This window comes from Cryptotermes secundus, unplaced genomic scaffold (genome assembly GCF_002891405.2).
Source record: "Cryptotermes secundus unplaced genomic scaffold, Csec_1.0 scaffold654, whole genome shotgun sequence".
NCBI classification, from domain to species: Eukaryota; Metazoa; Arthropoda; class Insecta; order Blattodea; family Kalotermitidae; genus Cryptotermes; species Cryptotermes secundus.
In genome coordinates this window covers 663,444-687,492 of record NW_019727402.1, presented here as the reverse complement: position 1 = coordinate 687,492, position 24,049 = coordinate 663,444, and the positions used below count along the sequence as shown (strand labels likewise).

General features: G+C 44.2%; 1 protein-coding gene across 3 annotated transcripts in view; it reads right to left on the bottom strand.

Moving 5' to 3' along the window:
- The window catches only part of LOC111864706 (protein groucho), a 349,923-nt gene that overhangs the window by 143,662 nt on the left and 182,212 nt on the right, over positions 1-24,049 (bottom strand). For all 3 annotated transcript variants that reach the window (XM_023852155.2, XM_033751548.1, XM_023852156.2), the window contains exons 3-4: positions 17,954-18,017; positions 2,264-2,308 (exon numbers count right to left, since the gene is read on the bottom strand). In XM_023852155.2, coding sequence (XP_023707923.1) covers positions 2,264-2,308; positions 17,954-18,017 — 109 coding nt within the window. The remainder of the gene's footprint in view (positions 1-2,263; positions 2,309-17,953; positions 18,018-24,049) is intronic.

The window sequence follows — 24,049 nt, the reverse complement described above, 5'->3', positions numbered from 1 at the left end:
TTTTCTTGCACCTCTTTGACAAAATGGTGGAACGGTAAGTGAAGGTTCAATTAAAACAAGTCCCGAATTGGTAACTGGAGAACGCAGTTCCGTTCGTGGTAAAACGTTCGCGTACTACCATGAACGCGTCTGCGTTACGTAGAATCCACTGTACGCTGTTCGAACCTCTCCCAAAAGTTCACATCTTTCCTGCAACTTATGTATTGTCACGTGTTAGTGACTAAACGAGGGCTTTGGACTGGTAACTGGATCTATTGAACACTTATAATTCGCAACAAGTAACTATAACATTATCACTAAACTACACACCTAACAAATCACTACTCCGAACAATACATCTCTTGTATTGTCACGTGATGGAGTGACTACCGAAGGGATTTTGGATTTATTGACCATTTACAGGTTGTAACTATAAGTAACTATAACATTATCGCTAATTTCAACGCTTTACAAATCACTACAGCACATGCCAAGTCTTTTCAATATGCTCTCATTATTCGTTTCCCGGTAACGGATTATAACAAAGGAGATTCTACAGCTTCCGTTCTCAGTTACACCGACTAAGTCTTCTCTTCACAGACTCCCTTACAACTCGAACTTCCAAACCCGTCTCGACACGGAATGCGTAGAAAACACCGTTCACTGTTGTACTCCAATCGTTTCCTTGGGAACGTGTTTGTCTCTGAAGGTGTTACTCAGTAATGGCTGCGTATACTCGCTTATTAAGAATCTGTTCCCTAGTAGCGGTTGTTTCATTGTTTGTTTCGAGATAGCTACACAGTAGCGGGCCTACACGCTATAGTTATCTTCGTCACGCGTTGCTTGGTAATGGCTCCCAACAATGGATATTCACCGCTTCCGTGCTCACGACGTTGCCGGCTGGCTACCATCTAACAACTATCTCATGAAGGCAAAACAACCTGCCTCGCTCGCACTCACTTGCTATCACTCGTTAACTCAGGGTTAAGAGTTACTTTAAGACTGGCGGTTTACCGCTGATCATTTCTTCTTGGCGCCAAGTCCACCAGAGATTTCTTAGCAACTGAACCCTAGCGGTCATAGCCCTTATGTGACATCCTCTCTGACGAGAGGATGGGTTTGTCTAATTTATCGACGTTTCGGAGGAATGTACTACCCGAGCTTTAAGGGTCGAAGAGTAAGACCAGCAAGCAACAAGGAGAGCGAGGTCATGTGTGGTCTGGTAGATAATTACCGACGTTTCAGAGGAACATAATATATCCGTCTCCAAGGCATAAAAGTCAGCTGAACAAGTAAGTTCCTCCTTGCCTCCTATTAACTTCTCGTACCAGCCTACAGGGCGTCACATCTCAGAAGATAATGTTCTTCATTCAACTTCATTTCACATTTCCACAACCAAACTCTCCAATTACTAGAGTCACTGGCCTACGTTTTAATATTATGGCATGTAGACCCATTGCTAGGCAACGACCGAGAAACAAGGAACTATACAACAGCCATTGTTCCGCAAACAAGCATGTTTACAGGGCAACGAGAGATCACAACAATGTAACGGATGTTTTCTAGGCGGTCCGTGCCGAGAAGTTATAACCAGGACCAGATGAGGTTCAATCTTTGTGAGCTGTTGGTGTGAGAAGCTGGTAATGAGGCCGGTAGCAGTTCGGGAACCAAGAGTAAGAGGAACGCCCGCCGTTGGAAGCTGCTACCAAACTACAGCAGTGAAGGCGTGACTGTGGACACTAGTGTGTGTGTGTGTGTGTAATAGTGCAGAGTAAAGTGCAGTCACGCTCTGTATCAAAGTGTGCAATAAATCGAGTCATCAACCCAAAGATCCGTTTACATTTACTGTCACGTGACAGTATCATATTCCTGCCTACTCGCAAGTCTGTCCAATGAGCTCAGGTATTCCAACCAACATTCTGTAAGCACCTCTTCTTTCCCTCGCCTGTGCTAAATATCCTGCCTAATCCCACTATTCCTGAAGTATAACCTGCCCCCCAAATACTGTGTAACTCCTCGCTACATACTGTTCTGTATTATTCCACAACTGCACGTTCTTCAGTTCCAACTATTCCCCTCAGCGCTTTCCTGCCACACGTGACCAGTCTCTGGTTTTAAGAGCCCAAGTTACACGCCCATTTGCAACAACACGGGACAATTCAAAATCAGATTGGGAAAACTTGCTAATAAGGTGACGAAGTTCCTGCAGTACACCAGACAGAACACGAACAGCAACAACCTAGCAAGGCTGCACGCTACCGATACACTGAGCATGTATGCTTACCTGTTTGTGCATCTCCACGTTGAGGCCGTATGACATCTCGTAATACTGCAAGCAAAACAATACATCACAATTAATGTAACTCTCTCAGAAAGAACATGGGAAACTACATGGCTACACACATTCTGTGACACAGTTATAGCGTAGTACAAATTACCAGCCTCCTCAATCACACCCTTAAAATAAAATCATCATAGTTAATGGTTCTACAGCCCTTTGATCGGCCCTGGCCTCTTCTTCAGTTTCGTAATCTTTTTTACACAGATGGTAGGAATCCTTGGGTGGGGGATCAGCCAGTCGCAAAGCCAACACAAATACAGAATAAACGCACATACAAACACCCAAGCCTTGAGTGGGATTCGAACACACGATCTCAACGTTCGAGCGAGCGAAGACAGTTCATGCCTTAGACCGCGCGGCCACAGTGATAGACCCTAAAATAAAACAGGATATTCTTTTGCACGTCGTCAAACGTCTAAAAATGGTCATGGATTTCTAATGGCGCTGATAACATTTAGCAATGTTGCTGAGATGCGAAGAGACGCGTTATAAAGGAGCCAGCAGTAAAACATTTGGTGGAGCTCTGGAGGCTGGGAATGGGATAAATTACAGCAGCAACAAAAACTTGGTCAGAACAGCCACGTTTCATAGTTGGTATTGGAAGCGGATACTTTGAAGAGCGTCAGCGATTTCCTAACCTGTTCCTTACTTTATGCAGGCTCATGTTAACGCACGAGTTACAAATCTTAATTCACAAGATATCGTTCGTTAAAACGTTTTTCAAATGCCTTGTGTTTAACGTGATTTCAGATATATATTTCACTGAACAAATAACAAAAATGCATGAAGTACAGTCTTCCTGAGAAGCTAACAGTCGCTCAGCTATTCAACAATACCCCGTCTTTTACAGAACTCGAAATGTATTGTGGTCGCAAGATCCAGGCACTGGAGCCCATCTCGAACCAGATAAATGTAGTCCACGACATTTCTCTGCGATACATGTTAATATTATCCTCCCCCGCTGTCTCACGAGTTCTTTCCAATACGCTCAGAGGCAAGTATGTCACATACATCTCTAAGCTCTCACATGCGTGGTACGTTCCTTCCCATTTTCACTTCCTTCGCTTAATAATAATAATAATAATAATAATAATAATAATAAGGTGAAACTACCCTTATGCTTAAGGAATTAATAATTGTCTCCCTCAACCAACTAAGGTACCGCGTGCCCCTAACATAACTTTTATATGCACTGGGAAACCAAAAAAAATCATTCGACCCGCTTTAATGCGGTTATCTGGAACCGAACCTGCAATATCTCCAAGGTATGCCTGCATATTTCCTAGATCTAATAGTTAATTCTGCAGAAGCGCTGAAATAAAGTCTCCAGTATCAGCAACGTCCCTATTTTCAACTCATCAACGGACACGGTCCCAACCACATTCAGTCCTTAATATCTAAAAATTCTGGGGTGAACCGAAAGTATTACAGCCATGAGCAGCAGCAGTTCGCCTTTACTGGAGCTCGTATTCGTTTCCGAAACCGCACACTTTCTCTGATGACATTCAACCGTAAAAAAATCTTTCAGAAAAAAAAAACGTACCCGCGCCTAGCATTATTTCCGTTCCATCGGTTCTCAATTTTATAATAAAAAAGAACATTTCACATCAATTTTTTAAATCCTACCAATATGCACTGAAAGCAATAAAAATTACCATAGCCGATTCTGTGAATTCCACAACGTAAAAACTACTCACTACCGCCATACTACCCCCACCCCTTGAATCCACTTTCCAAATGAGAACCCTGACATGTTCTGAAAATACTCGCACCTCTGGATTTTTTTTAATGCAGAGATTATAAAATTGAAAAAGGGAATGACGTCCTCCTACTCTAGATCAGAAGATGGCTGGCAGGCTATACGTAATCGATAGCAGCATGGCATGGGTCTGAATTGACAAGAGCGAACTGGGCTAGTGTCAATAAGGGAACTGACGCGAAAGCAAACCCAGCGATACGTTCTTCAGGGGTGCACAAGAAACGCTGCGATAACCTCGTAAGAATGAAAAGCTATGTGTAAGCTGTGCGGCTGTGTACAAACCCCGTCACGCGAGCAATATAATAGGAATGAAAACACGCGGCACAATTTGTAGGGCTAAACAAATTCCCTCCCACGAGTAAGAAAAACAAAACTTACAGGGAAGGAATATACCAACAATTTGTGCAAAGGTGTACCAATCTCCGCCCAAGAGCAAACAGAATGCGAAAAGGCAACGGCAGTCTGTACAGGGGTGTACAAGTCCTTTCCAGACGACAAAGTAAAGTGAAATTCTCAGAAACAGTTCATGCACCGACGAAACCAGCAAGCCCTGCCCCACGACTAGGTAAAAGGAAACTAACGAAGAATGAATAAAGTGCGATAGATTGTCCCCAGTCTTACCTCAGGAACATGTAAAACAGAACTCAGAAGGAACGCAAAAGCCACCACGACACGATGTGCATGAATCTTATATGAGAAAGTCACAATACGCTGCCTACGGAAATAAACAAACAGAAAATAGGGGGGATATTCGCCTAGGCGTATCTATATTTTCTACACGAGGCACAAATGGAAAAAAAAAACGAAAAATCTTTCTGCTAGGATGTACAAAATTCCCAGGAAAAATATGACACAGACGTTCAAGTGTACAATGCTCCTCTTACTGAACAAAAACCAGAACTCATACAACTTAATACGCACTAATGTGTTTTGAAAGGACATGCAAATAGTAAGACGTAGTTTTGCCTGTAGTTACCTGTACTTGTGTCTCTCAGAGCAAGGGGGTAAAGAAACACAGATTCAGGGCGTTTCTGAGCACACTACTGAAGAGAATTTTTGGACATAAGAAAGAAAGTCCAGTAGGAACTTATAGGAAATGCACAATGATGATCACAAGAGTGATTAAATCAGGGAGTGTGAGACGACAGAAGAACTAAGGGGGGAGATACAAAAAGCGTACAAAGTTTTAGTCGGAAAACATAAACAGAAGGGACCACTTTTGAAACGCTGGGACGGCTGGGCGCAGTAATACGTGGTACAGTCATTAAGCTCGTGGAATGTGGTTTTATCGCATCATATTACAAGGTATTCACATACACTTATGCAGATCCACATCGACCTTCAAGATATTTGCCTTTGGTCACTATGCAAGTCTGCCAACGTTGATATAGCTTCCGAAAACATTGCTGAAACATACTGGCAGGAAATTACCGTACGGCGTCTCTTGTGGCAATGACCACCACCTCGGACGACTGGTGCGAGATCAGGTGAGTACGGAGGGTGTGGCAAAATGGTGACCTGTTGCCTTACCAGTTCCTCTTGGTCACAGAGAGATGTGCAGGGGCGTTGTCGTGTAGCAACAGCCAATTCTTCCTACGCCAAATGTTTCGCTAGGGGATTTGCCTAGTTTCTGGCGTTGTTCAAATTGCCACATTTTCGATTTCCGCCACTCGCATTTAACTGCAGTTCACAATAGAGGCCGTAGTTCTGCTTACTCTGTTTGCATACGACTGCCTCTTGCTGTGACGAGAGATGAACTAACAGGGCATCATGTCGTGCCTCAACTTATCCGCTGTAGTGCACTGCAACGACGCTTTGCGGCCAGTCCACGAACTTATTGACTATGGTATTATAATGGATCTTATAGATATAACGTGTCACGATATGGCTGTACTTGTCTAGCTAAGGATCCAACGACAGCAGGCTTTTGTGAACAAGGTAATGAACATTTAAATTCCATAAGAAATGCGAACAATTTCTTGACCAGCTGAGCCAATGGGAATAGCGTACGGTAGACGTGTGAGCAGAACATTCAGAGAAGTGAATCCTTGTTTTGCAACACAATCTTGTATATTCCAGCCAATACTAGAACAAGGGTACGTCACTATCGCTCAGTGACGGAGATCGTTACGTCATCATTAGAAAGCTGCGAAGTTCATTTTAACGTACCTCCGGCGCTCCCACGCAGGCGGGAAATTCAAATACGTTTATAAAGGACTTTCTTTCCGTAAGGTCGCCTACATGAGGTATGACGCATCGTGTTTCGTAGGGCAGATGGGCTTTAACTTACCATGAATAGGATTGTCGAGATGGAAATTCAAGACACATTAGACGATACGTGACCCAAGAATAACAAATGACAAGAAACAGGACTGAGTCAGGTATTGTAGCATGAAGCAAGGGATATACAAATTCGCTCTTGTTAACATGAGGCTTCTGTAATTCATGTGGCAGTCAATTTGACAAGCTCCGTAGCGACGTTTCTTGCAAATCAGAGGGCACACCCAAGTTAGGTGTATAACAGCGCTATGTCAAATGGACAGGCTCATCATATCTTAGAATGCCAGAATGACATTCAATCATGAACTGGATATGAAGTAAAGAAAACGGCAATAACGTATTTTACTATCCCAACAAATATCTTGAGACCCATCGGAAAGTACGAAGGGACGGTAGCATTTCTGAGACCTAGCAGTAGATGACGGAAACAATAGTAAAATGGGTTGTAACGCCGTGTAGTGTGGAGACAGCCGTACGTTTCGGAGGCCCGTAATGCCTCCATATCCAGAGCAGAAAAATGAAGCAAGAAATCAGTAAGAAGCTTTGTCACCTGCTTCCTGCTGGTGTATTGCTTAGCTTTTTTTCGATTATGATAAAGGAGGCGACACTTGGCACTGAAATGTCGGGCCTCTCTCCGAGCGACACGCCGTTAGAACCTAGAAGACGGTACTTTTAATAGTCACCGCCGTGAACACCTCATATCCAAAAGAGTAAAATTAGCCTTAACGAAAAAGATCCTGGAAATGGGTCCCGACGGGGAGCAACCCTGAGAACGGCTGTGCTGAAAATGACCAGCAGCAAATTACTGCTCAGTATTCTGAACATGTGACTACGTAGATGAACCTACGGGTTCTATTACAGCAAAGATTTTTAACCATTTCAGTACTAATTACTGCTCAATAAATACTTTCACCTTGAAATCTGTGTGAACGTATGTAATGTCCAGACAACTACAATATTCTGGGATGTGACGCTGCGTGTTGTTACTTTATAGAAGTTTCCGAGGAACGTGCTATTTATTGTCACGTGTTTATTGCTCCGTAGCTTCATAATAACGGGTTCTGGATTGGACGATTGGATTTATTGACGCCTTCCTTTACAATCTCTCTTAATCACAATGAATTACAATAACTCACAACCAGTCTTCGGCCGAACATTTCTTCCTCGACTGCCGAGGACTCGCTCCATTCTCGCTCTCGTTCTATGACTGACTTCTAATTTACGACTGGACTACTTATATAGTCTCGAGGCAGACCCATAGAAGAAACATCCGTTTCCCAGCAATGAATACATGCGAACTACACAGAAAGCACCTCTTTCTCCATCGTTGTATTTACAGTACGTTGCATAGCAACATAAGTTATCCAACTGTTGTCTGGGTATTCGTCGTTGCAGGAATGTGTTCACCGATTCGTTGCCTAGAAATGGGCATATGCGTCACATTATTTTCAGAGCAGGAGATGAAGACAACGTGTTTCTTCTGGCTGTCGGTACCTTTACCAGACTGCACCGCGACGTCCGCGGCGTATCCATAGTCACTGATGTGAGAATGTCAAATCTCACATGGAGTACCGAGTGAGAATGTCGAAGCGTGGAGTACGTCGAAGTAGAAGCCGGTATATTTCAAGGGGCCATTCTGCTATTTGCCTTGGGTGACTCAGCAAAATAAGACAACGCTTTGGTGAGGTCCTCGGAATGGATTCTCAAAGGTCACGCTTCGAGTTCGACTTAGCTAACAAGCCCAATGATATATTTTATCCAAATCATCGGCGTGGGGACACGTGGTAGCGTAGTTGGTTGAGGCACTATGCTATAAGCAGGAAGGTCGCGGGATCGAATCTCGATGAGGTGGATTTTTTCAGTTTACTAATCCTTCCAGCCGCACTATGGCCCTGGGTTCGACTCAGCCTCTAACAGAAATAATAATAGGAATATTCTTCGGGGTAAAGGGCGGCGGTGCGTAAGACTTACAATCTTACCGCCATCTGTGAGCAGACTGCCTAGAAAATGTGGGAGCCTCGACGTCTCCCAACCCTTTGCGCCTCTGCGGCCTGTTGCAGGGATACATTTACCTTTGTACCAAAGTGAACAGGTTAACGAAGGGACCACGGTGTTCAGCAACGAACTGGGAACTGGTGCTCCACAGAGAATGCTCAGCACGGCGTCCGTGGTTACTGCTCAAGACATCAAGTACACAACGGATGACGTAAAAATTGCGTTCAAAACTGGCAAAAAATTGAACGTATTTAGTATCAATGGACGAGAATGAAACTCATATAGGCTGTGCAGAACGCGTATGAAAGGATTTATTCAATTCTGTCGATTCATTACAAAGTCAAGTATTTTCCAATTTGGACAATAAAAATGGCAAATGCAAAGTTTTTCATATGGGGAAGTGGAGGTGTAGCTCCACCATTCGAGATCTCGGCACTAGATGGAGGTGAGAGGTCAGCTTCACGCCCCAGCCACTTTACCTCGGGGGAAACTGCCCCAGGCACCCACTGAACAGGAAGAAGAGAAAATTTCTCGCCCCTGCAAGGAATCAAATCCCGCCACTCTAGTCCATACACCGTCACTATAAGGACCGAGCTACCCGGGTATCACATTCTATTGTCGGAATCGATGTTGCATAGGGCTCCAATTTTCTTGGATTATAGTCTGAACCCGTCTTTTCTATTTGGTCGATGACTACCCGTTACGTTGTTACGTGAAGCAACAGACTGCACCAACTCAGTTCTTCAGGGACTGAAACCGTTCTATTTGCCTTCTGTACACTGACTGAGAAGGGTTCGCTCCAAACGTCGTAATTCAATGGATTTAAACCTACAAAACTTCGTATTCATGCTCAGGATCTGGCAATTTAGCTGTGTCATTCGACACTTCAAAAGACCGGCAAAATATAAAAATGTGATTTTAATGTTAAAAATAGGGGAAAAAACATTTCTGAGTACTCAACCAATGCATATTTAGGTACACGCCACGTAACTGTTTCATTCACATCTGCAGTGCCGTTTATTTTTATCATCTTTTTTAAAACGCCACTTCCTGCGTCACCCGGTACACGAAAAAATGGACGCATACGGGCACAACCTAACCCTACAGGAAAAGTGGGAGAGAAAAAACACACACGCACTCTTTCTCTCTGCCTTTCGTATGCTCTATTTAGGCATTCTTTACGCATGTGCACGAAATGAAGGTAAATACGCCTACCTCCACAGCGTCGAGACCGACTATGGGGTCCACCGAGGATCCTAGCAAATGGACGCAGGGCTACATGAGCATTCAGAATGCAGAGGTGCAGAGAACACATGTATGAACTCTGTGTACAGCTCACGCCATTCCAGTTTCGTTAAATAAGGAACTGGGACGAGACCGAGTATCTTGGTTCAGTGACCCCAAACAGACAGACTGTACAAAGCCATGACGAATAAGGCACAATGGTGGAATTAAAAAAAATGGGGGGTACTGAAGTGCTCGGGGAAGGCCTTGCTCCAGCAGTGCACAGTTCATAAATCCCAAGCCGAATTCGGTACCGCCGACAATCAGACGCAGAGCACGACCCAGTCATCTCATGAATTACCCTAAGTAATATGAGATCAGAGCCCCTCATGACCGCCAATGTTCAGATTACAGTCTGCCGGAGAGGCACCGATGTTGGTACGTTTCTAACAGACTACGCTGAATCCCCGCGCAGGATGGTTTTACTTACTCGTACACCAAGTTCACTTGCATTTGCAGCTCGCGTGAAATCTCTGCCGGTATACTGGCTATCCAGAGGCACTTCGCGGTTTTCCGCAGCTCCTCCAGAAAAAACCGGGACAGTACGTGGATCACACCAAGACTGTTTCCTTCGAAATCCTTCTTTCATCAGTCATCCCAACATTCGACGTTATACAGCCTAGCTCCTGAGGTATGGTAAAATTGTCCTTGTGCTTAACTAATTAAGCACTATGCCATGGAGGAGTATGGGGGAGTGGATGTACAGAGCCACATTTTCTTGATCTCGGCTCTAGTTGGAGGTGAGTGGTCAGCTTCACGCAACCGCCGCTCTACCCCCGGTACCACTGGATACGAGGCTGAGTGGGCCCCAGAGACGGTCTGGACGACGAGGGGAAAATAACATTTTCGACCCTACCGGAACTCGAACTCCGACTCCTCGGTTGTCCAGCCCGTAGCCAGTGGCTATACCGACTGAGCTATCTCTGCTCCATTAGTCTAGCTACTGACAGAGTCGCAAAATAACGAACCGCCCTACCCTACACGCGTATATCCTTCAGCAATTCAACGCATACACTTGACCACGTTATTATGTGAAACAATGTACCTGTGCGCTGAAAGTAATGTGCCGGGAACAGCCACGTATTAAAATCGAAGTGGAAAATGTTCCAGTGTAGGAATGGGAAACAATTATGTAGGTTCGGTTCGATGGACTATGAAATCGCGTAACGACACGTGGCTTGGAGGGGGAAGAAGTTGCAAATTTCTTCGAAGGGCGTGAAGCATTTAAATGGCAACTCATTTCGACTCTTTAACATGAATTTGTGGTACAACTATCACCACGATCTGCAATCGATCCACTTTAGATAAAATGGACAAAAAGTCTCAATTTGTTTCATACGCTGCTACTGAGTTTTCAATGCCAGAAGCGATAGCCTGCATTTTTCTTTTATGTCTTTAACATCTTATGGTTCTGAATGCAGTCTATACTAAACCTGAAACGCGAATCCAATTCTGGATCACACTGGCACTTCAGAATATCAAATAAATTGCTTCTTCCTGCGCATGACAAGTATCCGAATGGTATTTAGAGTAGGATGAAGTGCGAAGGCGGCATGCCGAACTATTTTTTTATTGCTAGCGGGGTGGGACTAAGTCCCTTGTACTGCGGCCACTTCTAGCCTATTGTACCAGCCCCAGATGATAGGTAAAGGTGATTGTGGAGCAACAGATGGAATGAAGATTGGCAGGGGAAACCGAAGTACTCGGAGAAATCCTGCTCCAGCGCCACTTTGTCCACCACAAATCAAACTTGCCCAGACCCGGGATCGAACCCGGGCCGCCTAGATGGGAAGCCAGCCACTAACCGCTTGAGCTATGGCGCGGCCACGCCGAACTATTCACTTTGGATAGAAGAAACCGCAACTTAGTTCAGCTATGGCTACAGCCAGACGACTGCAAGATTATGGACAGCCACGAATCCCTTTGAGGATTACCAGCTCCCCGGACGACAAACAAGCAGGGGAACTGCCAAATACACATCATACAGGTAAGTTATCGCTAACTTAACATACACAGTTTCAGCTAGAAACGTCTGTTAAGTAATCAGTGTAATTAAATAAATTAACTTTCCGGTAACAGAAACCGACGTTACAACAACCACTAATACCAGTTTCTGTCACTGAGCATAATCCTGAAGCAGTCGAACCAATTTTAAGCCTTAAGAACCTATTAGCTATATACTGTGACATGACGCACGAAAGCCAGAATAGTGAAAGTCAGAATAGACGTTCATTGTTAGACAACGACTCGGCAAACATTCCCGCGACAAATACGCAAGCAAAAATTGAGTAACTTCCGGTGTTGTGCAACGGCGCTTTAAACACGCCTTCCAAACAACAGGGAGACTGTGTTTTCTGCGTGGTCTGTGCGAAGTTGTTGTATAGAACAGTTCAGTTGAGAAGTACCGCGTCGAGTCTTCGGAAATGGCAGCTGAAGAATAATGACAAGGAATTAGGCGGCGCAAAGAAAAGTTCATGTGCTATGTGAAGTGACAGTGAGACTCATAAATCTGTTGCCCGGATACGACTAGTAAAGACTGAGAACCCTAGCATGTGTGCAACGGTGAACTGTCAAGTGTGTAGAAAAGCGATAGCGCTGCAACTGTCTGTAGTTCCAAGTACTGTGTATAAGGTGTCAATAAATGCAATCATCCAATCCAGAACCCGTCCTTAGGTTACGCACAATCCCTCTACACCTACCATATCATCTTCCATGTTCCCCAACCAACATCCTGTACTCTTTGCTTCCTACGGCAAGCTGCAAATGTAAGCCACACACCCTCCATGGTGTAACTATCCGAACAAGATTATTATTATTACAGGTTCCTCGCTGTGTAACAACCTCGCGGGCTCTGTACCTCTACGCGTCCCTTGCACAAAGTGTATAAGATGAACGCATTGTGGTGAGACAGCGTCTTCTGTACGTCATCCGTATTCTAAGTCTCTGGAATTACTCGACTGTACCAACAGCTATGGTAAGATTAGGCCGATGTTCGGTAGGCCGCACACCGGCATGCATCAAGACATGTAACAGTCAAGACACGATGTCTGCGAACATGACGCAAAGAAAGGAGCACAGTTGAAACGAATGAGATTATAAAAACCGCAGCATATCGGTCTGAGTCATGATGCTGACGAATCACGAATGAAGGAAGACTGCGTCTTTTGTCTCATGTCTTGATGCAGTTGGTGTGCGGACGCCCCTAGGCCTGCACAACACACACGGACCAGCATTTTCCCTCTGCTGGAGGACACCAGGCAGGATGAGAGTGCAGGTGACCGAGTTGCACTGGCACCAAACTATGTTCATCCTTTCCCAAGCCTGAGTTTAGATGAAGGTGGGTGATGGGCTCTGGGCTCTGATCGCTTTATTTGACGGGAAGGATCCACCGATACTTGTTCGATAGGAGATCGTGTGCGTCCCAGAAACGGTCACAGATAAAACTAGGTAAAAATCGATTCCCTGTGCGGCAACCAGGATTGACAATACAGTGTTCAAATTTAATTAGAGAACGAGGCGGAACACTTCCGTGTCACTTCCGGTATCTCAATGCAGACCTCTCACTGTCAGTTCACTTGTCCTGTTGCAGGTTCGGATCCATCTGACATGTTCACAACGGACCATGTTCGAATAAACAGCGAAGTACGGAGGCAACAGATACAAATTCATCTTGGCGTAGCGCCTCAAAGAATGCCGTAGGATTTTCCAGCTGTGTACAGTTTACTTAACAGACTGTTTAGTGTGAGGAAATGGTTGGAGGACCACGGAATAATGAGCTGCAAAAGATACAGAAGTGGCGGTGGCCTAACTTGATGCATCATCCTGGAATTTTCAGGAGGGGCTGATGTATACCACATCGGCATACTAGATCCGAACCAGGCACCTCAAGATCGCACGTCAGAAGCGTTACTGCATACTGCAAGAGTATGTGTTTCAATAACCGTACATAGAGCACAAGACTCCAATCTTGAGAGCTGTGAGGAATGCAGGAAGTCAGAACCTTTAAAGGCGCGACACAATGAATCAGCAACTACTACCTGAGCCAAAACATTCAGTATATACCGTATTTACGCATGTATAGGCTGCACATTTTTTGCCAAAAATTCAAGAGGAAAACTGGGGTGCGGCTTATATTCGAAATCACACTTCATTAAAAAAAAATTATATTCATAATTAGTAATACAGGGTATTCTACTCCTGAAATAATATTCCAAGAAAATTATTTTTTCTATAATTTCTGTCTGAAAATTGTGCTGCGGCCTATACATGCGTAAATACGGTACTTTATTGATGTATTTGATGTGCGAACTTCATCAGATAATATTATTGTACTCAGTGTCAGTTTCACTGTTGAAATGCTGCTCTGCACTGTACAGAGATACAAACATAACTGTTTTAGTTCAGTCCAGATGAGCACTACACAGGTACGCTAATGGTCAATATGTTCTGGATCGATGCTATAAATAGTATGAATGTTTTCGTCCCTTCCCCTCTTGTTCGTCTCTTCATCCCTTTCCCTGCAAGTGTCAAGATTAGAGTCCCATTCAGTACTAAGGGCATTATATTAAATTCGCTTATCTCGAATCGCCTCTGTGGTCTAGTGGTCAGCGTTCCTGGCAACAAATCCAGAGGTCCGGGTTCGATTCCCGGTGCTACCAGACTGTTTATGAGAAGTAGTGGATCTGGAACGGGGTCCACTCATGATAATTGAGGGGCTAATTCAAGGAAATAGCGGCTCCGGTCTATAAAACCGAAATTAACGATCATGGGGATTCGTTACGCTCACCACGCGACACCCTCTAGTCGCAAAAGTTGGCACTAAACTTCGCCGACAAGCGACGGTCGCTCGGTCGATATGGTTCGCTTGCGAACTGAAATCACGGAGTTTTATTTTATCTCGAATCGTCCTCATGTTTATGTCATGCTGTTACTTCCCAATTTCTTAAAACAAACATACCAACTGGCTTGTGTTTTCACGAATTTCCTTCATCTCTCTTCCGCTGAATCGCAAGTGAGGTAAGAACTTCAATATAACTCGTATTGTCTCCTTCCCTACCACCAAATTTCTTTAAGATACTTTTTAATCTTATCCTCCGATCACCGTGTAGGTCTTCCTACTGGTGTCTATCCTTCAGGTCCACACTGGCCGACCAATAGGAAGTAAAACTAACATTTTGCGTGTACCCGAATATACCAAAATTTATTCCAAACCCGTTCAATATTTTTTTGAGTTGACAGATCAAAGACACTCTCTGTCTTATAGTTAGTTAATTTCTCATTGCAAGCCATGCAAGATAAGCAGCTGACATCAAGTCATTAAATAAGCCATGACATCAACGGGGAGTTGTACAGTGTCACAGCGATAACCCGGAGGATTCCTACGAATCAGAATGAAGCATCTGTGGGCATGTTTCTCTGAAATCTATGAAGTATTGATTACCTATACAGCACGCGAGACATGGCATGTCTTCTCACAGGTTGGTTAAGTAAACCTGTATAATTCAACAGGCATTGGGTTTGGATTGCAGTTGCCAATCCTGGGTACAGACGTGGGCTATTTACGGACTTTTTTCAATCACACAGGTCATACAGCACTGAATGACAGGAAGAATGTGGTTTTGGTCTACTTTTAGGTACAATCACAGCATTTTCCTGGGAAGGCTGAGTATAACCACGAGGTAAGTCAGGATTACCGGTCACAAGACCAGTATTCGAATCTGAGACTTCTGGAATAGGAAAGAGGTGTGTCATTCTTTCAAGGACGCTGTCGATGTTTGGTCTAGTTAGAGCTATAACATCCTCTTACATTTAAGAATATCTGTGGACTGAAATACTTTCAGAAAAATGCTTGAACAACATTTTTAAAAATCTACCTTACACTGGATTTGGGTTCTCAGGCGGTAAGCACAAACATTTCCACCTTCAGGGACATGAAGCCGCGCAGTTCTATAAACGAAAGCAACATGAATCAGGCAGCATTCAGAGCATCCTGTTTGCGGCCTGCTTCATCTTTGTTTCGTGTTTGGCTTTGACCATATACACGCGATGCGTTCCTCCGAAACGTCGGCTGACTTTCAGGGGACATGACGTTAAATCCCAGACAATATAACTCTTGTAACCTACTGCTTATTCTTCGCTTAATGATACATCACCACTGTCGCTGTTTCGCATGAGTAAGGGCGTTCACATGTAAATGGCCAGCCCGATGGCCATGAGGTCTAGAAGTGTGCAAAGTCTTGGGAGGGTAGAACACGCGGATCATGGGTTCGAATGCCACTCTGAACAGATGCATGACCACGTTATTACCTTCATCTCATAAGAGGCGTAACTGTATCTGATTCTACATCATATCAGAATTATCTAGAAGCTATCCATGATGCAGAATGCAGTTGTCAGGAAGCATATCTGGTTTTTTGTTTGGCTTATTCTTTGACCCTATGAGGCAACGTGTTCCTCCGAAACGTCGGTTACTTTTCAACGGACTACCCGATGTTATATACCAGAACCACAAATCCTATTTCCCCTACATGTCGCATTCATCAGAACCAAGAATCACACAGATTACTAGCATTATTGGTCACCGTGTACTCCTTCAATTTCTGGTTTGATTCGCGTGTAATTGACATCAAGGGTGTGTGCCACTCGCATGCCGAAGGTCTCCCCTATCCGAGCTTCAGGCAGTCTATTGTTGCTCAGCGATCCAGTGGTCATTACAGGGAACACAGAATAGCAACTGTGAGCACATGGGAACAGAGGCCGCGCGCGAAGAGCCGGCTCCAGTCACTTCACTCCGCGCCGGTCTCGTCCCTCAAAAGCAAATGTTGGAACAGAGATGCGACAAAAGGTCAGGGCAGCTGCCTCCTAGCTCCTGCCCACACATTGTCAGACTGGTTATTAAATAACGATGTTTCAACTGACGATTCTGATAAACATAAATCACCCGAACATGGGAGCAGACTGAACTTCCGCACAGGGAATATTATATCTGTTTACAGTTACGGATTTCTATACAAGTGGGGGGGGGGGAAGCGGTAGCTACAAGCTGGAAGGTCGCGGGTTCGAGTCCCGATGAGGTCATTATATTTTTCAATTGGCTTAATCGTTCCACCCGCACTATGGTCCTGGGATCGACTCAGCCTATAACAGAAATGAGTACCAGGAATCTTCCTGGGGCGTAAAGGTGAGGCCCGCGCTTAAGGCTGACAACCTCAACACCATCTGTGAGCCGAATGTCTAGAGAAAATATAGCAGCATCGACGTCTCACAACCCTATGGTCCTCCACAGTTTTTACAAAGTTACATTTTCCTTTTATTGAAATGGAATTTTCGATTCATTTGTCTACTTAGGCCCTGACTGTGGCATTGTTATGATGATGCAAGTGGAGAAAGTGGTTTACATGGAACTGAATACGCGAACGAAGAGATGAACGAACATGACGTCAGAACTTGACAAAGGAAAGTATACAGGTACATTCTCCACGATTAAACATAAACACATAAAAAGTTGGCAAACCTTAAAACATACAGTGATTGTAAAGAGAACGTTCCGCGATAAATATCGAAATAATGATTGCACCTAACAAGTTCCACGGCAAACAGGGCACTACCGTTACCCAACAGGTTACATGAACAGAGCGCATTATCAGTTACAATTAACAAGTTACACAAAGGAAAGTCCGATTACAACAGCTCCATACAGAATATAGAGAAAAGGCAAGAAAGGTCGATATGCGCTACAAAAAACATGTTACAAGAAAAACGGCCTGATACTCACTGAGCCCAACACACATACATGTAAAAAACAAGGCGACCCAGATATAACACATTAAACGAAAGACAGCTCAGTACCGACTACAGCCAACACTTCACATATTGTAATGAACCCGTTACATGAAGAAAGTCCCCATATTGATTGGGCCTAACAAATTATACGAAAAACAGCGATACTAATTACAACGCAAAGGCCTAGACCTATTACATTGAAAATCGTACAAGAAACCTGTTCACTGCATTAAAAAGGCCATAATACGATACAGCTCATATAATTAATTACAATTAGATAAAGATGTGCGTGTTTCATTTAGTCCCACCCTAAATGTTTTGTGTGTCCTGAGACTTGTTCGGCTTTTATGGAGGGAACGAATACACATGGTCCACTACCTGTGTTTCCTTTCATAATCTTCCCCACGCATGTTTAATCAACCCTCCTTCGGCTTTCTCGCCGTTTCGTAGCCACAACTTTTTATTATGATTTAATTAGTGTGATGATATGTCTTGTGTGTTGGCACCTCTAATTAAGTTACAACAGTACTCACCATGACGTAGTGACGCTGCATCTCAGTCTTCTCGCTTGCAAGCTTCTCACACTCCAGTTTCAGCCTGAAACAAGCGATCAAGCCATGTATCAAGAGAGCGCTGCCTTGCGGTTGCACCTATATCTACTCTACACCATCACCTAACCACACCAGCCTGCTCAATTTCCTGAACACGAGTTCCATACACATGGAACGGGTCCGACCGGATGTACAAAATCCGACATTTGGCACAGTGCCAGGACAGCAAAGTGAGAACGGCAGGGCTTCGGCTCGCGCCTGAAGAAGCTTTTTGTCTTCGCCACCTCTACAGGGCCACATACGAGTCCTACTAGTCCGCAATACATCTACTGCAATTATTACAATTATCTTCCCTACTCATCGGCTGATATTAGAGTCAGAAGAACACTATATCCGTAGTCCGTCCCTGCATCGCATCTATATGCCAGTTTAAGCCTTTAAGAACTGAATGTCTTTCAAAACAACATATATAATAAATTCAGTTCGTACTTCACAGGAAATAAATTAATCATGGTAACAAACCCAAGGGCCATGTACTGTCTTTGCTCGCTTGGAAACCGGGATCGTGGGTTCGAATCCCACTCAGGGCATGGATGTTTAGTTTGTCTGTGTGCGTTTCTCTGTCTTTACGTACAGGTAGAGGCCTTGCGACGAGCTGATCACCCGCCCAAGGAGTCTTACCGAATGTGTAAGATCTAGAAAAACCGAAGTGAACGGAGAAGTTCATGGAGGTATGCCTAGGCCCACTGGGCCTGTAGTGCCAAGGGGAAAAAAAAACGAACCGAAGGATTAAACAAACCGTTTGAAATTTCTTGAGTGGCTCTGGTGCTATTAGCTTCAAAAGGACTCAGCTTCATGGAGTCAGTTAAATTTTTAGGGCATGTGAAGTATTGCCTATAACGTGAAGTGTAATATGTGCTAGCTGGGAATTCACGACACAAAACCTCGTTTCCAACATTTAACAATCATCACAAATTTAACACGCTCGACGAAGTAACTTTCGCGGCCTAACAATTCGCCATTTAGCATCTTAACGACTTTTCCATAACTGCTAGGTCAGACAATATTTGCAACCGTGGTACTCGAGAATTAATAAAGACCTTCCTAAAACTTTATTACAGACGAAATGAAAATCTTTAAAGCAGTAAAATTTACCGTAACAGTAACCACACCCGTAGCTCTTTCAGCACATATCAAACGCCGTTCGCGTTCTTGTTCAGCGATGATGTTCAATTCATAGCATTAAGGGGGGCACGAGGTAGTGTACTTAGTTGAAGCACTATGCTGAAAGCTGGAAGGTCGCGGGTTCGATTCCCGATGATGTTACTGGATATTTTCAATTTACCTAACCCTTCCAGTCGCAATATGGCGCTAGGGTTCACTCAGCCTCTAACAGAAATGAGTACCAGGAATCTTCCTAGGGGGTAAAGTGCGGCCGGCGCGTAAGGCTGACCTCACCGCCATCTGTGAGCCGACTGCCTAGAAAATGTGGGAGCCTATCAAAACACTATGGGCCTCAACGGCCTGTTACAGGGATAGCATTACCTTTAACCTATAGCATTAGTCGCTTTAGATTTCACATAATCAGCGGGCCAAAAAGTAAGCCTTATCGACGGCCGCGCCATAGCTCAAGCGGTTAGTCGCTGGCTTCCCACCGTGGTGGTCCGGGTTCGATCCCGGGTCTGGTCAAGTGGGATTTGTGGTGGATAAAGTGGCGCTGGAGCGGGGTTTCTCCGAGTACTTCGGTTTCCCTTGCCAACCTTCATTCCACCAAATTCTCCATCATCATAATCAGCCGGGGCAGGCTACAATAGGCCAATCAGTGGCCGCCGTGCCGAGTGGACTCAGCTGGACTCCAACCCCCACTAAGCGAATTAAAAAAAAAAAAAAGCCTTATCGACACACACTGAGGTAACACTCCTAAACATGCAGTACACGGCTGATCAATTATATTCAACCATGTAGTCGTCAAACAATAATAACGGAAATCCAGTCATTTAAGAACACAAGCTAACCTTAGGAAAGTTATCAACATTTCAAACCAAGATTTACTTCTCTGGAACAGGGATTGGTGTTTCTATATAACAGGCCTACATCAACAACTGCTACAGAAACAAAAATATGAATAACCTGTTAATATACAATCTGCAAATCTAATAATTCAACATTGAGCGATCCCTGAAGAAATAACAGAGGAACAAAGACAGACGCGCATGCGCGATGTTCTTCCCTCAGTGTCACGATGCCTAAACCAGAAGAACAAAGTACACGGCCAGAGAAAACAAAGATGTATATCCATTTTTACTGTAAAACTTTATGGAAAACCCACGTGTATCTGAGAAAATACCATAAAAATTTATGCTACAGAAATAGGTTATTCCCCGTGTGCAACCTGCGAGTCGTAGAAGGTGACGAAAAGGAAACCCGGTGCCTGGGGGCATAACTGGGTCACCCTGTCATTGGAGGACAAAAATACGAAGGCCTGGTCCAGCAGCTTGGGGGGGTTGGACGAAATGATGACGACCTTCCTCTGTAAAATAATTGAAGCTGCGAAATGAATTGGATGAAAACGGAATGGCCTAATTCCCAGGAAAGGGCAAAGCTGGCTGAATCTTCTAAGAAAGACTACGGATAAACAGCGGCTATTCTGCCAAAGACGATGACACAGGTTACGGACATGCGCAGTGACTCGCGATAGAGCTTGATTATGTGCTCAATGACAATGAAAATGCACTTTCGGATTAATGCAACCCAACTTGGCCGTGACATAGCTCAGGCGGTTAGTCACCGGCTTCCAGCGGCGGAGTGGGTTCGAGCCCAGGTCAGATCATGTGGGATTTGGGGTGGAAAAAGTGGCATTGGGGCAGGTTTTCCCCTAGTATTTCGGCTTTACCTGCCAATTCTCTTTCCACCGACTGCTCCACAATCATCATCTATCATATGGGACTGGTACAATAGGCCAAACAGTAAACGTAGGATCAGTCTCACCCAATGACGAAAAAAAAAACGAACTTCTAACAGCAGTGGCGTGTTAATGGCAAAATGATTCGAAGGCGTGGTCAGGTTAATATTACAAACTGACACATATAAAAGAACATTTCATCAATTTCGTCAGATTCAGTTCAAAGATAAGATACATCACTAATGCAGTTACATGACATTTGAGTTGCAACGTTTCTCGCTTCCTTGGGTCTTGAAAAGATAAACAGAACTGTTTATCTGAGCCATTTACGACCTGAAACTTTAATTTGCTTAAAAGGCTCACAAATATTCTGTGCCTCCATTTTAAGAGTTTCAAATAGACATACAAAATGCCTTCTGGCGCGTCAGTGAGACTGCAGATATATTATGTGACGGACAGTGAGAAGCCTCCACTTCTTCCTCATGCGTAAAAATTCCCTAAGACAATAAAAATGCTAATGATGCTATCACGAAGAAGTCTCTGTTTCTTAGCATTCATCAAATGTAGCCAAGGTGATTAATTTGCCCCTAATTTCAATTATCAGTTGTCTGAAAGGCCAACAGTTACATGATGTCTGGTACAGTATGACTTTTGGGGCCTGGCAATTGTAAATAAACTTCCAACATTACGTGCCATCCGGGATAGTATAGTCGGTATAACGACTGGCTAAGGGCTGCAAGACAGACGAGTCTCAGTTCGAGTCCCGGTGACAGCAAGAATTTTCATTTTTGCATGCAGTCCAGACCGGCTCTGGAGCCCACCCAGGCTCCTTCCCCGGGGGTAAAGCGGCAGGGACGTGAAGCTGACCACTAACCTCCAACTAGTGCCGAGGTCAAGAAAGCACGGATCTATACATCCACTCCCCCATACGCCTTCACGGCGTAATGCTTAATCAGTTAAGCACAGAGACAACTTTACCTTACGTTACTTCTTAAGGTAAGGTAAAAAAAAAGTAAACCTATCCCTGTAATTAACTAAATAAGCATTACAGCATGAAGGTGTATGGAGGAGTGGATGTATACATCCGCGTTTTCTTGACCTCGAAACTAGTTGGTAAACGGTCAGTTTCACGCCCCGACTGCTTACCCTCGGAGAAACAGCCCCCGGTACCCACTGAATAAGAGGTTCGGTGGACCCCAGAGCCGGTCTTACCGACATGGAGATTTTAAAATTCTTGACACCACCAGGACTCGAACTCCGACCAGCAAGTGGCAAGTCGCTATACCGAATGCGCTATCCCGGCTCCACTTCTTAAGCTACTGAACAAAAAAAAAATATAACTTAATTGTAACAGTTCATGCATTTATTATGTATTTTGTAACTGTATTTATTTCAGCTCAAAGTTTCTGATAATGCCAGATTAATCCTCCAAACCCCTGATACAGAATAATCAGCGTAAATGTAATTTCTAGAAGAAACTGGAATGCCACTTTAAAATTCCCTTTTGTGAATAATACTCATCAAACGAACGCTCTATCACGAAATGCAGCTTGTTGAGTTTGTACAACATAATTCTGCGACCTACATATACAGTTAAGTCATTAGGAACAAAACATTCAAATCAAAGTGAAATGGGCACTTCTGTTTCCTACCACGAGTGATAAATATTCAAGCACGCTTAATGGGTTCGAAATGTGTACGCCTTTATTTGAACTTCACTTTCGTTCAGGCAATGCTCTGATTCTTGCGTTCACTCTTCAGTTCAACTACAAAAGCACTTATTCCAAAGGGAAAGTGACTCTAAAAGAAAAATTTATTCTCTGGAGCATGTCCGGGTAAGCACATTCTACATAATTAGACTACTTTCTTCATTTTGTACAGAAGCTGAATTCATGGTCTCATGTTCGCGAGTGTTTGTGTCCACCTGCTGGTCCCTATCCACGGACATCTATGCAACGTTGTCTGAATCTCACGTGACTGTAAGGTTAACATCCATCTAACGTCTTCACTTCTTCAATAACACAACTCTACAGGCTGTGCGGATATCTGAGGTGGGCCCCAGTGCTGATGTGAACATAGTCCCTATAACAATTATTCTCAACCTTTGTCAGACCGCTGCCCGGTAAATTCTTTTTTCCATAAGACGAGGTCCCGGTATAATTGTTGCCAGAGACCTGTACCAGGCCGCGGCCAGGCGGTTGAGAAACATGCCCTAAAACATTAATTCCTACCGGTTACCCAGTGGGTAGACAGTCACATTTCCCCGTTGCCTCGACCCATGTATTTATAATATTTAAAAATTAAAGGTAAAGCTATCCCTGTAGCAGGTTGTGAGATGTACAGGCTCGCACATTTTCTAGACAACAGGCTCAAAGATGGTGCTGAGGTTGTCAGCCTCACGTGCCGGCCGGCCGCCCTTTACACGCCCCACCCCACCCCCCGGAATATTCCTGGTACTCATTTTCGTTAGAGGCTGAATCGACCTCAGAACCGTAGTGATGCTGGAACGTTTAGGTCAATTGAGAAGTCCACTGACCTCATAGGGAATCGAACCCGCCAACGTCCGGCTTATAGCATAGTGCCGCAACCAACTACGCTACAGCGTACCCCGGTATTTACAATATAAGGCACGAAATCATATGCCTCTATGTAAACTTGGGAGATAATCTGAGGAGAGGGCACACACATCAAAGGCCAATTTTTCGTTAGGTTGCTTCGAGATAAACATTGTGTCAAAAGGGGATATCCCTTCCACATAAAGAGTTCCACATTTATATTAGGTATAAAGGCATAACATATACAGACAATAAAATGAGGAAGTTGATTTCCAGCGCGGAGCCGCCTCAAGAAGCTGTATGAGCGGCAGGTTTCCGCCCCTAGTCTAAAAATCAAAGTACAATTTGGCCAAATATCCGACCCTATTTCAAGACCCTTCACTGAAAGAATACACGCCAGACCGTCGGAAAATCCATTTTACATGAGGCGCCAGTGCGCCCTACAAAGATCACATAACTCTAAGCAAAACTGAATTTGAGGGTTAAAACAAAAATGCATATTCTAATGTGGTAATTGAGTTGATCTTGCGGAAGGTTTGGACCAGTTTCGTTCTGAACAAAGCCACTGTCAAGAATATGTCAAATGATTGTTAATATGCTTTCGTGTTAAGGCGTCGGAGT